Consider the following 14,582-nt stretch of genomic DNA (forward strand, 5'->3'; position numbering starts at 1 on the left):
TTGATCATAGAAAAGTAATGAAATTAAATTGAATTTCTTCAATAGAAAGTAATTAGAATTGATTGTCGAGATATTGAAGGAGGAAAAAAACCCTCCACAGAGTAGACAAAATGTTGTTGATGATTAGATTTCAAATAGAAGATGAAACAATCAGTTGGTAATTAAATTTCATCTCGGTAACATTTCACAATTTGAACTAATCTAAATAAGTACAACATACAAATTGTCTTGCGACTCATGAACAATTAAAAGTTAAGATTATCTAATTTGTTGAGAGGAAATCACAATCACAGAATCTCTCAACTTGATTCCATGAGATGTTATAACTTAGAAGAAGAGAACAAAATAAAAAGCTAATCAGTTGAAGTAAAACCAAAAGGGAGAATAAGAGAAGACACAGAAACAGAAAGCAAATTGGCGGGTAAATTGTTAACACACACAAGAAAGAGAAAAAGAATTGAATTGAAATTAATTAGAAACAAATTAATTCCAATGATCAATTGTGATAACAAAATGGTGGACACAAGGACAACAAGAATAAAAAAGAGGTAAAAGAGAAAAAGGAAACAAGACAAAGAGAAGAAAAAAGAATTGTTGATATTTTTTTCAATTTCTCTTCTTCAATTCTTCAGTTGATTGGAAATGATTAACAATTCTCTTGAAAGAATTAACCATTTTAATTGTGAACAATTAAAAAAGAGAAATTGATTAACATTCACCTTTTCTCTTGACAAAATGTTCGGTTGCCGGTTCACTTTTCAATGGAATAAAATTTTGGCGATTGGGAGGAGCAAAGAACGAGAAGAGAAAAAGAGACAAGAAGGAGAATCGAAAGAAGAAAAGAAAGAGAAGAAAAGAACGAGAAGAGAGAAAAGAAAAATTCTCTTTACTAAACATAGACAATATTCCGCCGCCATACTTGAAGATTTATCATCTTCTCTCTTTCTTTCTTGTTACACTTTGTTTTTTTCTCTCTCTTCTCTTCTCTTTCTTTTTTTATTCTTCTCTGTCATTTCTTTTATCTTCTCTTTCTCTCTTCAAATCTTCTCGTTCTTTCACTTCTCTTTCTTATTCTTCTCTTCTCATCTTGTTCTTCTCCTTCTGGTAATTATTACTTGTTTTTTTCTCTCTCTCTCTCTCTTTCTCTCTCTCTCTTTTTCCAATTTCATGGATTGTTCTAATTATTTATTCTCCTCAACCTTTATAATCATTTTAATCCATTCCCATAATCCACCATAATGTCCAGTGATTTTACTTAATTGTCATCAAAATCTTTCACTCATCACTTTCATCATCTTCATCTTATCATCATCATCATTATCATCCTTTGGTTTTTCTAATCAACTCAATCATTACTCACTCTTACTCATTTGGTTTCGCTTTCATTTCTTCTCTTCTTTTTATTTCCCCCTATTTATTAACAATTAATTATCCAAATTTAATGGTTAACCCACTGATCCTCCGATAATCAACATCGATCCCACAATTCAACCAACTTTACATCATCTTCATTAAGCCTATTTTTCTGTCGATTACTTCCTTTTGTTTAATATTACCTCAACTTCCTCTCTGTGTCCTTTTTTCCTTGTGGTATTTTCTGCCTTTTCTTTTCCCTACCTCTTCGTGTTTTCTTTGTCTTCCACACCCCAAATAACCACCACCACCACCGCCATCACCATCGCCATTGCCAGAAAATGTTACTTCCAATAATTGATTCCTTCATAAAGGAAGTTAATAACCTTGCTGGTGACCCAAACTCACCGTCATTTGATGAAGAGCTAAGCTCTTGTCTAGTTATAATGGCAAACGAAACTAATCCAGTTAATTTGGGTTGCAAGTTTTTCATGCTCAACATTTCCTTAACCATTTTACGTAAAATATTAACTTATTTAACCATTTTGAAATTACGTTCTGATTCACTGTTATCACATGATGGTGAACCGATTAACCAAACGGTTTTAACGCTTGCATTGAAAGGAATAGTTTATGCCATTGGAAGGGAAGAAGAGCCAATTGATGAAAATTGGAGAACAACTTATCGTGAAAATCTAAATCAACCAATGGCCATGGAAATTTCTTCAGGAGATGAGAATCATAGAATGGAACACATTAGACCGAATGATTCAAGCCTTCCAATAAAACTTACCACTCCCTCTTCAACAATTGTACCAACATCGGGACGTTCTGTTCGCCAATCAACTTCCGCTCGATCAAGTAAAAATTCAACCGAATCACCACCGAAAACAATGACAGGACCAAAACCGGGAACATCTAAGCAATCAACTTATAGACAAAGTTCAAACCGATCAGAAAGTGGTGCCAGTGATGAATCAACCCCAGGTAAACAATCAGCTAGAGGATTATTTACCCCAACTAGGGGAACTGGTTATCATCATCTCACTACAGGACGAAGAGGTCGAACCTCATCAATTTCATCTACTTCTTCAGTATCACCATTGTCAATACTCGCACCGTCTCCAACACCCGAATCCCGTCCTCCTGAGACTTCACAAAGATCCTCTCCTTCATCATCATCGTCAACAAATTTACCCATTAGACTTCCGGTTATCCAAAAGCATGAGCCCATGGTGGTAAATCCTGAACCCTCCACAAGTCATATTGCAACATCATTCTCACCATTGTCTACTCATTCATCTATCTCAGCATTAGCATCATCCTCAACATCAACATCCGCACCTCCACCTGCACCTTCCGTGCCCACATTTGGATTAATCGTATCCTTTGGAGGAAGTGTTTCCATGCCGATTTATGATGAATTAATTCAAGTTTTAGATCCATATAGAGATAGAATTGATACATCACCGATTTGTGCCGATCACGTTTTCATTAAATTAAAATGTAAAAAGGATATTTACTTCTTGAAACGCCAAATTGAAATACTAACACGAATCATGCCTCGAATAGTTGTAACCAAATTTTCCCGATTTGCACTTGATGTTCCAAAACAATTAGCACCCACAATCAAAGAGTTTGTTAATCTTAATGTAACTATATTGATAAGTGAATATTATGTTTACTCTCGACCATCAATAACTGATGAAAATTTAACAACAATTGAGATTCTTGCCAATGCTGAATGTCAACAATCAATTGAAAATTCATCTCGTTTACTTAAAATTGGTGAACAAACTGGACGAGCCATTCCAATAAGATGTTATCAAGAATGTTCAAGATGCTTTTTCTGTTACGATGATGCTCACACCGAATGCTCACAAATGTCTCTCATGGAAATGGAAGGATTCATTTGAAAGAAACAAAAGATTAATTTTCTCAAAAGCAGGTTGAAAGTTCCTAAAAACACTTCGCACTCAACAAACACAAACATAATCACCATATTCCCAAGCAATTGGATTTTCACGGAATAATTTCCATTCTAAAACTCTTTCTAAATCTTTTTTCCACTTGATGGTTAAATTTTCCTCCCACAACTACTACAATTACCACCGCCACAATTAATCTACCACCACCAATACCACATTTGCTGATGAATATATTTTCCTTACACTGAAACACAAAGTTGATCATCTTGATCGTTAAATGTTTCCAAATAATTTATTTTGACAAAATTGGTCTTTTAGTTACTCAGTTAACTGTAATTTATTTGATCTCTTTCGCTGTAACAATCACAGAGTATCACTTGTGATTTGTTTTAATTTGTTTTTCTTTTTTCTTCATTGTCTTTTATTATTTCCTTCTCTACAATCATTAACCAAATAATCCCAAAGACAATTTCGACTATTAACATCAAACAGCGTGTTTGGTGGACAATCGTATTCATACATTTGATACTTTTCCTCGATTGAGATACGAACACATCGGTAAAATTTACGACAATCAGTTGGATGGATAAAAGTACCAGGATATTTGCAAACAGCACCAATTGGATTACCAACTGATGGTTTTGTCGTTGACGATGATGATGATGATGGAGACCATGTGGTTGATGATGAAGATGCCGATGTCCACGAGGTTGATAATGTGGAGGAGGGTTGAGGCCACCAAGTTGACGGTGATGAAGTTGATGAAGGTTGTGGCCACCACGTTGACGGACTTGAATGAGCAGTTGAATAAGTCCAGGACCAGGGTCGATCGGTTGTCGTTGATGTCCAAAGACCATTGTCCGGTTTATGTGTACTAGAACCATGTGGAACTGTCGGTGTAACTGTTATTGGAAATGAAGTATTGGAACCTTTCAACTCGTTGATTGCAGCTCTTATCAATGGAAATTTAATCCCGTCAAAACATTTACCGCCAAAATCATCGTTCTCAATGGACGATATACTTATACCCGCCAGTCCGTTGACTCGAGCAAATCGAGCCTTCAATCCGATACTTTCACGATCATCGTAACCAATAAATTGATTACCTTTACAAGTAAATGGAACCAGAAGATTAGGATCGCGTTGGATTATCCATTTTTCATTCTTTTGCATTGAACAGATCTATGAATGAAAAGAAGATAAATTATCATCAATCATCTTCCATTACACATATCATTCAATTAACATATCCTATTAGAATTAATTCTCGTTAATTAATCCAAAATTCATCTTTTTCACCTGATTCACTTATCATCATCACCTTAGGTTTTTTTCATTTCAAATTAATCGATTTAATCATTTCCCCTTAATAAGAAATTGATTTAAATCAAACGCTCAAATTGAAATTTACTAATCAATCTAAATTTATTAATTCTAATTACTTTTTTCTTTTTCTTTCTCTTTCTCAATTAACTAATCTTTTTTTTCACAATACAAATATTTCTACCTCGAAGTGAGCTTCCAATGAGCACCCAAAGTACAAAACTTTATTTTCACAATTAACTTTTTTTTTCTCGATGATTTCTTGTTCATCATAATCAATGGCTCACTTTTAATTATGTAAAATTAAGCTCTTAAATTGTGATTCACCAAATTGTAACAAAAACAAAAGGAAATTTTTTATATTCAACTTTTAACATCTTATATAAATTGTCAAAAACAAATCATCAAATTAACAAAAAAGATGAACAATTAACCCCAAACCATTTGTAAACTAAATTGACTTACCTGATTAAAACCATACGACCCCAATTCTGGTACAATTGTTTCATCTTGCGAGGGTTTAATTACTTTAGCACCAATCGCACAATCAACGGTCGATTCCTTAATTGTAAAGCTCCGTCCAAACGTTGCCAAGCCGAGAACCAATTTACTTGGTGAAGCTCCTCTTTCAATCCAATAGTTAATTGTGTAATTCTGGGACAATTGAAATGATCGAAAGTTACAATTTACTTTGATTATTACGATTAATCAGTTAATCAACTCACAACATTGGAAATTGAATCGATCCCTTGATCAGCTGATTTATCAAACAAAGGTGAGTGATGACCAGTTTTACCTTCCCAACCTCCGTGGTAATCAAAAGCCAGAACGTTAATTAAATCAAGATACCTGAACGAACAACAAATCATCAAATTAACGGTAATTAAAAGGTTGAGAATTAATTTGTTATAAGATTTTCTTACTCTGACAATTTAGCGACATCGTAACCACTGTCGATGGTTAATTTGTTTGCCGAAACCGAAGCGGTGATTAAATAGTTTTTAGGTTTAAGCACTTCGACCAAATCACGAATTAAGGTCACGTATGATTGTTTATCCTGTGGGTTCCCGCCTCGGGCTGAGGGAAATTCCCATGCAAGGTCAACACCATCGAAACCATAAGTGTCCAAAAAGGTTAAAATCGAAGAGGCGAAAATTTTTCTTGCTGAATAATTAGCGGCCATTGATGAGTAGCGAATTGAACCTTCGTTCCAACCCCCAACACCGATGAGTGTTTTTAGATTAGTGTTGATCTTTTTCAGTTGATTGAAACGACGATAACCCGATTTACCTGTGGGCTGGTCGAGGTCAATTGTTGGATCAATTGATTTAATTTTAGAATCACTGTCAAGACCGGCAAAGGTATAAACCAAATGAGTACATAAAGTTGGGTCGATATTTTCAATCTGTAATTGACCAGAGGAAACGGATGACCGGAAGCCACTCCATGAACCGTAATAGCAAACAACTGTATCCGATTTACCTTGACAATTAATGGAAAGATTAACATTTTAATCAACACAAACAATATGATGAGACAATTTACTTACTTGGTGATTTAACCGATGATAATATTGGTTTGGAGGTTGAAGTTGTTGTTGTTGTTGTGGTTGATGTGGTTGATGATGATGAGGATGGAGATGAGGGTGAGGGTGAGGGTGAGGGCGACGAGGACGAGGACGAGGACGGGATCAACTTTGGTATTAATTTACCCACCGAAACGACCCTCGGGGCACCTTCGCGTTCATGAGTGGGCAGTCGAGGTAAACTAATTTCAACATTACACAAATCGACTGAACTTAATCCGGATAAGATTAAGATGGAGATGAATTTAATTAGGAACATAATTTTATTGATTGTTAGATACAATTACCATGTAATTAGATTAACTTTAATTATAACGGAAGATTAAATTTAAAAGATGTTTAATTTAAAGGTGAATTTTAATTTCAAATGGATCCATTGGTTGATTTGTATTACAATTTAATTTAATTTAAAACTTTCTTGACCATCAATGAGAGGGATTCATATGAATGAATGGATGAAGAAAATGATGAAGATGAAGATGAAGATGATGATTGAGCCGATGAACTTTAAAGTTTATCTTCATGGAAGGAGGAAGAAATCATCTTCCATTGATTATCAATTTAAATTGCAAGTAATCAAATTAGATTAACATGTTATTCAATTGGAGAGGATCAGGTAAGGCAACTTTTCATTTCTGGTTTTCAATCAACAGATTTTTTGTTATAATCGAGAAATCAAATCAACTAATCAACAATTAGTGGTCAACTTTTGAATTTACAGATTTCTATTAAGTCACTTGTTAATTGTTCATCGATTGATTAGGATATTGATTGATTGTGTTGATTGGAAAATATAAACTAACGGAATTGGGAAAAAGTTTTTTCTTGAATGTGAATTACAAGTTGATTGTATTGGGAAGAGAAATTTTTTAAATCCAGTTAAATGATTTGAGTTCATTTAACTTTAATTACTATTAAGTAATCATATTTTTCTGTTACGGGTCTTTGACATTGTCCAATTTAATATTGATTTAAATGATTAACAATTAACCCCCAGGCGATGGGATTGCGCTCATTGACCTTTGGTCAAATTAGTAGATACAATTAAAGTAAACGATGCTATTGAACACTAATTAAGATTTAACAACAATTAGATTTGGTTTTTTATTTTCCTCGATCATTATTATCCAAATGGTTAATAATCAAACAATCCCAATCTTTTTTAAATTGTGATTTCCGAATCAATTAAATCAACTGGTTTTGTCTTTCGAATCAAACTTGAATCGATTTGAACTGTTCTAACTAATCAACGAATCAATTACTATGTAAATCTGTGACAATTAAAGGATAATCATGAGATTAAATCAACTAACCAATTGGTTTATTTTTCCATCAATTTTGTCATTAATTGTGGCACCATTCAAGACTGTTAATTGTTACCAATCAGATCCACCCATTGATGAGTTTGATTGTTCAATTTCATCTGATTGTATTTCATGTGAAGGTAAATCAAGGATCACAATTAAAATGTCGAAAAGATTAATTCTCTCTTTCCAAAAATTTTTCTCTCATACCCTCAGGCAATTATTTGTCCAACGGATGCAATTGGATTGATGATTCGTGTGTCCAGTCAAATCGCACTGAATCAATGATTAACTCTTGCTTTCAAATTGAATCATTTTCCCCTTTGGTGGCTCTCACTGATTCAACGATTCATTTAAAGATTCTTGTTTCCGGGATAACATTGAATCCATTTAGACACCAGGTAATGGTAAGATTGTCGCCTGGGGGCGATTGTACATTTGAATATATGTTGGAAAGGGAAATTAGTTGTCAACCTCTAAGTCCAAGGGTTGGCTCATATTTTATAACGATTACATTGAGTGACAATCGTTATCCAAATCAACTGTTGGCCCAATCAAATACAATTTTCGTAATTAGTGAATCTCCAACAACAATATTACCTTCAACTAATTTTGTTAATCGAATTGAAATTAATCTATTTTACATAGTTAGCGGGATTCTCGTGTTAACTTTATTCCTCCTCATGGTTGCCGCTGTTCGAGGTCAAACTGGTTCATCGAGATCATTTCAAAAATTTCGCCGTGATGGTTTCAATTCGGGGTATCGATCATCATCTACAACCTCATTCACTTCTCATAAGGATTTCGATCAACCCAATCACGTTAATCGACCTCATGTACCTTTAGCTCATCGAGTCCAACGAAATCCTTATTTCCCCAAATCAAGTACCAATCAAAGTTTCGGCCCGTCTACTGTTCAGTTCACTGGTTATAGTACAACGACCAGCGCTAATCCCATCATCATGAGTGAAATTAAATCCGTGAATACAACTAATCCTACCAAATTATTTTTCGATGCCAATCTCAAGCGATTAAATGACCAGGTAAAGTCAAAACAAGTGACCACTCCGTCTACCGCGACGGGTACTAATGTTGAACCGAGTGGAATAAGTAATTACTTTGAAATTAAACCTCAAACCAATAGGATTTCAAAAGCTGCACCAAGTAATTTCAAACGATCTTAATTACTTGTATAATAATCATCATAATTTGATTAGTTTTCCTGAAACATTTCAACTGATCAAATTAGATCCTAATATATATGTTGATAATGATTATTCAGATGAGATGATTTTACTAATGAAATTGTATTATTTACAATAACAACAAAAATTGATTGATTAAAAATCCTTTTCAAATTGAATTACTTTCTGATTACCAACAATTATCTAATGATGATGATTATTTCATTATTGATTAACTGGAAACACTTTCAGATGCTTAGATGATTTAATGATGATTAACAATGAATCAAGAGTCAGTGGAAGATATAAAGTCGTTCAAGTTCAATATGAACAATTTAAAGAGACACTGAAACTGATTAGCGACTAAAAAGATTGAGACTATTTTTTTAAATTCAAATTCAAATAAAAATGAAAAATTAAATTAGGAATTGATTAAGATTCGATATTAAAAGATATGAATATCCGATACTATCGATTCCATTTGTTGTATGAATAGGAAAAATTTGATTCTAAATTTTTCATCATCTTTTTATCAATCAGATTTAATTAACTTCTCGTTCTCATGCAGTTAATTTATTGTAAATTTTAATTGCGAGTGAAGGCCAACAATGTCTACGATTTTATCGACTAAAATAATGAGGAAAATTGATCCCAATCTAATTCCAGAAAAGGTTGTTGGTATTGTTAACCAAAAACCCGAAGGAATTTTGATTAAGATGAAATGGAAGAATAAAGAAGATCGTGATTATATTCCATCGTCGATTGCTAACAAAAAATGGCCTCAACTTGTGATTAGATACTATGAGCAGAGAATCCGTTGGACAGAAGTCTGGTAATTATTTGTGATCAAAGTTCGAAAATGTTTATGTACAAAGTAAGTCGAAAATGATTTCATATTCTATTCTAATAACATTCATGTACTTTTCTAAATAAGGAATTGTGATTGTTAAGGATTAAGAGTAATTGTTATTATCACGTTTCGTTTCATTTATAATAATTCAATTGGGTTTTTAATTGATTATCACTGGAAAATATACATAATATTAATCGTAACAAGCTGAATGTAACTGATGAAAACTGATGGGAAACAAATTCTGCTGGTGTTTGGTTAATTTCAATTTAGCTTTTGAAATTAATTGAATATGAACCAGTATCAGGATTTTTAACCATTTGGAAATTATCAGTTGATAGGCCGAATTTATTGAGAACAACATTACCGATGTCTTTCAATTTTCCAATCATCTCATTTTTCATCTGTTCGTTACGTTTGTCAATCTCTTCTTTTAACTGGTTAATTGCTGGATAACATTCCTTGATTGTTGGATCAATTTTAATCACCATCTCATAATCTTCCAATGAAAGGTCCAATTTATCCTTTCCCATCTTTCTATAAGCTTGAGCTCTCTTTAGATAGGGTTTAATATACTTTTCATTAAGATCAATTGATGATGAACAATCAGCTACACATTTGTCCAGCCAACTTTCAGTCTTTTCCTTTGTCTCCAAATTATCTTCATCATCTTTGTCATCTTCTTCTTCTTCTTCTTCAACCTCCGTTAAATTGTTCCTTCCTTTATTGTTATCATCGCCATCAGATTGACTTGATTCTTCACCATGTTTATGGAAATAAGCAGCAGCTCGATTATTAAATAGAACAGATCTTTCTAGAATATTGGTTAATGGACACAGATTGATTGCTTGTGAATATAAATCAATTGCTTCATCAAGTTGATTATCTTTAAATTTGGTATTTCCTTGTTGTTTAAGTTGATCACATTTAATTTTCATCTCTTCAATTTCCTCAGCTGATAATTGTTGTAATTCTGGTTCACCATTTGAATCATTATTTTCCAATTCTTCACTTGATCCAGGTAGATTTTCCATCGTTATCTACTTAAAATACACCTAAAATTTATCAATTCAATCAAATAAACCGGGGGAAAAGGTCACAATAATTAAGATAAATGACAATTAGTAATTGAATCAACAAAACAATCAAAAGCAAAAATCTGAAAGCAAATCTGATCGCGCTCACTACGCCATCTTTTGGATGGAAAAACAAACAATTTGAAATTTCTCAACAATTAACAATCACAATTAGAAAGTTAATCTCATTTAGATTTTCAATTCAACCGAGATTCTAATTAAACATTTCAGTTCACATTCTATGACTCTGTTTATTTAATTAATCTTTCAGACTCTCAAGTTATTAACTTTTCTAAATTTCATCTTTTTCTCTCTAGATTCAGATCATTAAATTGTCATCATTTTCTCGCAATCAAATCAACTAAATGAATCAAATCATCATGAATCTTAATCACTTGATTATCTATTGTGATTATTACATTCCTCTTGTGTGCAATTCCTCTTTAAGGTGATATTCATCTTGACTTTCACTAATTATTTCTCTGTTTAATAATATTAATTGTAATACAATCAATTGGCAGATAATGAGACTCTCTCTGAAAATAGCTTAAAATCACTATTAACACAGCAAATTTAATTTCTATTAATTAATTACCGAGACACTTGATGAGCTTTATGAGCATCTTTTCCTATCAATTTACCCTTTTGAATGACCAATACTAATTTTAATCATTTTCAATCAAAAAAATTTCGATCAAATTTCTTGTAAATGATAAATCAACACAAGTAAACAATTAAAAGCACAGCTCGGTTGTCTTGGTTACTGTACAAACTTTATTTACTTTAAGAGAGTCTCATTATCTGGCAGTGACTGTAAATAAATAAACTAAATGTAATCCAAAACAATAAAAATGTATTAATACATTATAAATAATATTAAATATGATTGTAAACATATTTACAATCATAATCTTTTTCAGTAGATTAATGTTATTGATATTTGATGTGTTTTTTTGGCAAAAATTTCAATATTAGTCTCTGTTAAGATACTCTGATTGTTAACCTTGATTTTTTCTTTATCCTTAAATGTAATTATAGTTAAGTGTCCATTTGGATGATATCGAATCGTCAACTGCCGTTTATCATGATGATGTTGATCCAAGTGAACCAACGTCCAGTATTGGGTCATCGTCGACCACAAACCATTATTATTATCCAGGTTCATCGACCACTACTCCCAATTATGTGAATAGTGATTCTGGTGATTCAATCAAATCAAATGGTGGGAATAATTCCAGTGGGTCATCATCATCATCAAGAATCAACACCAATCGACAGTGAATTGATTACAGTTTTAGGTTCAACTACTGAGAATCCATTTACACCAATGACCATCACAAGCACAACCACCAACACACCAAAAGCATCATTATCATCATCACCTTCATATTCATTACCTGATTGGCCTCACAGAGGAGATGGACTATCATCAGCTGATAAACATGATTAAGCTTGGTTATACACCACAATCAAATATGAAATATCCATATGATTATGAGAATACAAAGATTTATATTAACCATGGCGGCTCAGATCCAGGGCGACCTTATTTGGGTGAAGCGGCTTATAATCCAAATGGATACGGTACCGATTCGGGTAATGTTGATTCAGATTATGGATTTGAACCGCTTGGTTCTGGTCCAAGGCCTTATGGTCACTTTCCAACATCATCATCTTCATCATCATCTTCATCATCAACAGATGAAGAAGATTTGAATCGAGGAAATTCACATGATGTCCAAGAAACGAGTAAAAAACCTTCGTTTGCTGATCCACCGAATGAGGTTGAACATTCATACAAAACTTCATCTTCTTCGTCTAAGTCGAACGTTGATTTAGCCACTGTTTCCACAGAATCGATTCCAGATATCGCAATTTCAAATGGTTCACCAATTTCTCGAGGTTATTCATCACCAATGCCCGATATTCATGAAGACTCAAATCGAGATAATTCAAATTCTGGTGGTTTCAAGCCTTTTTTCTTGGATAAAAATTCACCAGCAGGAGGACCAAGAAAATATTCAACAGTCGCTCCTCCAATTCTTGAAATTGAAGCTGCTGATAATTCAGGAAAAATGCTCAAAGATTAACACCATTGACATCTAGTGCCTACTATTCACGTCCATTGACCACAACAATGGACAAAGATGCTTATAGCAATAAGGTTATCGGAAACATCGGTGGTAAAAGTAACACTTTAAATGGAAACAATGGAATAACCAATAATCTAAATTCTAAATCGAGAGTAAATAAACCAACAAAATATTCGACTTATTTTTTATTCAATGATAATATACAACGACCAACAAGTCCACATTTATCACAATCAACCAATGGTAAGAAAAATCTACAAATTCAATCAATTTTTTTTTCGAAATTACGAATTCTCATCTAATTGAACTTTGTTTTCTAGTCTCACCAGGCCAGTTATCTGCTTCCATATCATCGATATCATCGGCGCCAACCGTTAGCTCCGCTTTCCTGGAAAGTCTAGCGATCTGTCCGTCAATAAATAAATATACAAAAGTAGAAAATTTTGTTAACTGGTCACAGGAACAGTTCCATAAAAAGTATCAAGCCGATGGAGACTTTCATTTTCCACTAAATAAACAATGTCAGAAAGCGATTGTCGAATGGCCGCGTCTTCAGCCAATTCTTCAATTGGTCGATAGCCAATTTCTGTCGGTGGAAAAGCAAAATTTGGTCCAAAATTGAAAGTTAATGAAACATTTTTGTACAGTGAAGCCGCCGGATAATATACTCCACTGTAAATATCTTCGAACGCTGTTCCCACTTGTTGGCCGTTTTTGAAGTAAATTATTTTACTTCCTTTCAATGGTCTTAATTTTTTTGTTATTGCAGGAATATCGTCTTTCTCCTCGAAATAAAGATGACTTTTAAATTTGATCAAAGGTTTTTCTTTGTAGGTTGGAGGTAAATAATTAGGCTTATTGGATGAATTTTGATCTTCATCTTTTGGAAGAACAATCAAAATTCCAACCACATCTCCATGACCATAACCAAAGTCTGTAAAATGATGACCACAACTATCATGAAATTTAGTTCCTTTCCTTGATCTCCATGAGTAACTATATTTGTCATATCCACAAGGTCCTTGTAAATTACCTAATTCTTGGCTCCAGCCGAGACGAACATGTGAACCATCAGGCATATCGTTAATTTTAATTTCATAAAACCATGAACCATAATGAGCACCATGAGTTGCACGAGCCATACAATAACCTTTGTCACCAATTACTGTCAATCTATCCTCTGATACTTTTAATTGTGGTGCTCTATCATGCATAGCAATTAAAACCGATTTAGGGCAAAAATTACGATACAACCAACCGGGAATCGGTCTACCACCATATTCGGAAGTTTCATCAAATTCTTGGCGAAAAGGTCCATGGGGGTCAGGTTCGGCCAGAATATATCTAAAATTGTCTTTGTTGAACGGATGCTCAGTGGGATAACCATTAGCCGGTAATTTGGTAAATTCCGATTTAGGTTTTCGGTTACCAGGACCAATGCCTTGATTTTGAGTGGTTGGTGGTTTACGTTTAGCACCCCGACGAATCATAATAAATAAAAGATGAAAATAGATGAAACCAAATTGAACACTTGGGTTATTCCAATAAAAGAAAAAAAAACAAACAGTTAATCCTAAATAGCCAGAAATGGGATCAAGTTTTAATGAATTGAGTCCAATGGCAATTCAGTTAAACACAAATTTTGAGATCAAAATCCACAAGAGCTGATACCACATGAGATGTTTTCACCAGAGAAAAAAAACAGAACTTTCTGAAATTATTGATTATTTTATCAATTATATTTTTTCTGTTACTACAATTGTAATTAAATTGATCATAAATCACAGTTTTCATAAACAAACTATAGACTCAAAGAAAAGAAAATTAAACTTTATATGGAAAGCACAATAGATGGCAGGGTAAGTCGAAATAGCGCCTTTTTCAAA

General features: G+C 33.3%; 6 protein-coding genes across 7 annotated transcripts; 3 read left to right on the forward strand and 3 right to left on the reverse strand.

The window, feature by feature from the left end:
- Window positions 1-1,110: 1,110 nt before the first annotated feature.
- On the forward strand, window positions 1,111-3,611 carry LOC128395624 (uncharacterized). The gene has a single exon (XM_053356085.1). The coding sequence runs from the start codon at window positions 1,695-1,697 to the stop codon at window positions 3,267-3,269; it is 1,575 nt and encodes a 524-aa protein (XP_053212060.1). The 5' UTR covers window positions 1,111-1,694; the 3' UTR covers window positions 3,270-3,611.
- Window positions 3,612-3,677: 66 nt separating this feature from the next.
- On the reverse strand, window positions 3,678-6,585 carry LOC128395621 (chitinase-3-like protein 1). Its single transcript, XM_053356083.1, has 5 exons — window positions 6,154-6,585; window positions 5,528-6,086; window positions 5,330-5,453; window positions 5,070-5,258; window positions 3,678-4,463 (listed from the first exon to the last, which is right to left on the reverse strand). Exons 1-5 carry the CDS (start codon window positions 6,446-6,448, stop codon window positions 3,693-3,695), a joined length of 1,938 nt encoding a protein of 645 aa, XP_053212058.1. The 5' UTR covers window positions 6,449-6,585; the 3' UTR covers window positions 3,678-3,692.
- Window positions 6,586-7,039: 454 nt separating this feature from the next.
- LOC128395629 (uncharacterized) lies at window positions 7,040-9,024 on the forward strand. Its single transcript, XM_053356094.1, has 2 exons — window positions 7,040-7,633; window positions 7,710-9,024. Exons 1-2 carry the CDS (start codon window positions 7,483-7,485, stop codon window positions 8,675-8,677), a joined length of 1,119 nt encoding a protein of 372 aa, XP_053212069.1. The 5' UTR covers window positions 7,040-7,482; the 3' UTR covers window positions 8,678-9,024.
- Window positions 9,025-9,164: 140 nt separating this feature from the next.
- Window positions 9,165-12,773, forward strand: LOC128395639 (putative protein TPRXL). 2 transcript variants are annotated; one of them, XM_053356104.1, is made up of 3 exons: window positions 9,165-9,551; window positions 10,921-11,051; window positions 11,642-12,773. In XM_053356104.1, exon 3 carries the CDS (start codon window positions 12,022-12,024, stop codon window positions 12,691-12,693), a length of 672 nt encoding a protein of 223 aa, XP_053212079.1. In that variant the 5' UTR covers window positions 9,165-9,551; window positions 10,921-11,051; window positions 11,642-12,021; the 3' UTR covers window positions 12,694-12,773. The 2 variants fall into 2 exon arrangements, with proteins under 2 accessions (XP_053212079.1, XP_053212080.1); XM_053356105.1 differs by lacking the exon at window positions 10,921-11,051.
- LOC128395638 (tetratricopeptide repeat protein 1-like) lies at window positions 9,655-10,715 on the reverse strand. The gene has a single exon (XM_053356103.1). The coding sequence runs from the start codon at window positions 10,559-10,561 to the stop codon at window positions 9,797-9,799; it is 765 nt and encodes a 254-aa protein (XP_053212078.1). The 5' UTR covers window positions 10,562-10,715; the 3' UTR covers window positions 9,655-9,796.
- Window positions 12,774-12,853: 80 nt separating the features above from the next.
- On the reverse strand, window positions 12,854-14,493 carry LOC128395632 (set1/Ash2 histone methyltransferase complex subunit ASH2-like). Its single transcript, XM_053356096.1, has one exon. The coding sequence runs from the start codon at window positions 14,184-14,186 to the stop codon at window positions 13,143-13,145; it is 1,044 nt and encodes a 347-aa protein (XP_053212071.1). The 5' UTR covers window positions 14,187-14,493; the 3' UTR covers window positions 12,854-13,142.
- Between the last annotated feature and the right edge of the window lie 89 nt (window positions 14,494-14,582).

Source organism: Panonychus citri, unplaced genomic scaffold (genome assembly GCF_014898815.1).
Source record: "Panonychus citri isolate SS breed McGregor unplaced genomic scaffold, ASM1489881v1 Contig00141, whole genome shotgun sequence".
NCBI classification, from domain to species: domain Eukaryota; kingdom Metazoa; phylum Arthropoda; class Arachnida; order Trombidiformes; family Tetranychidae; genus Panonychus; species Panonychus citri.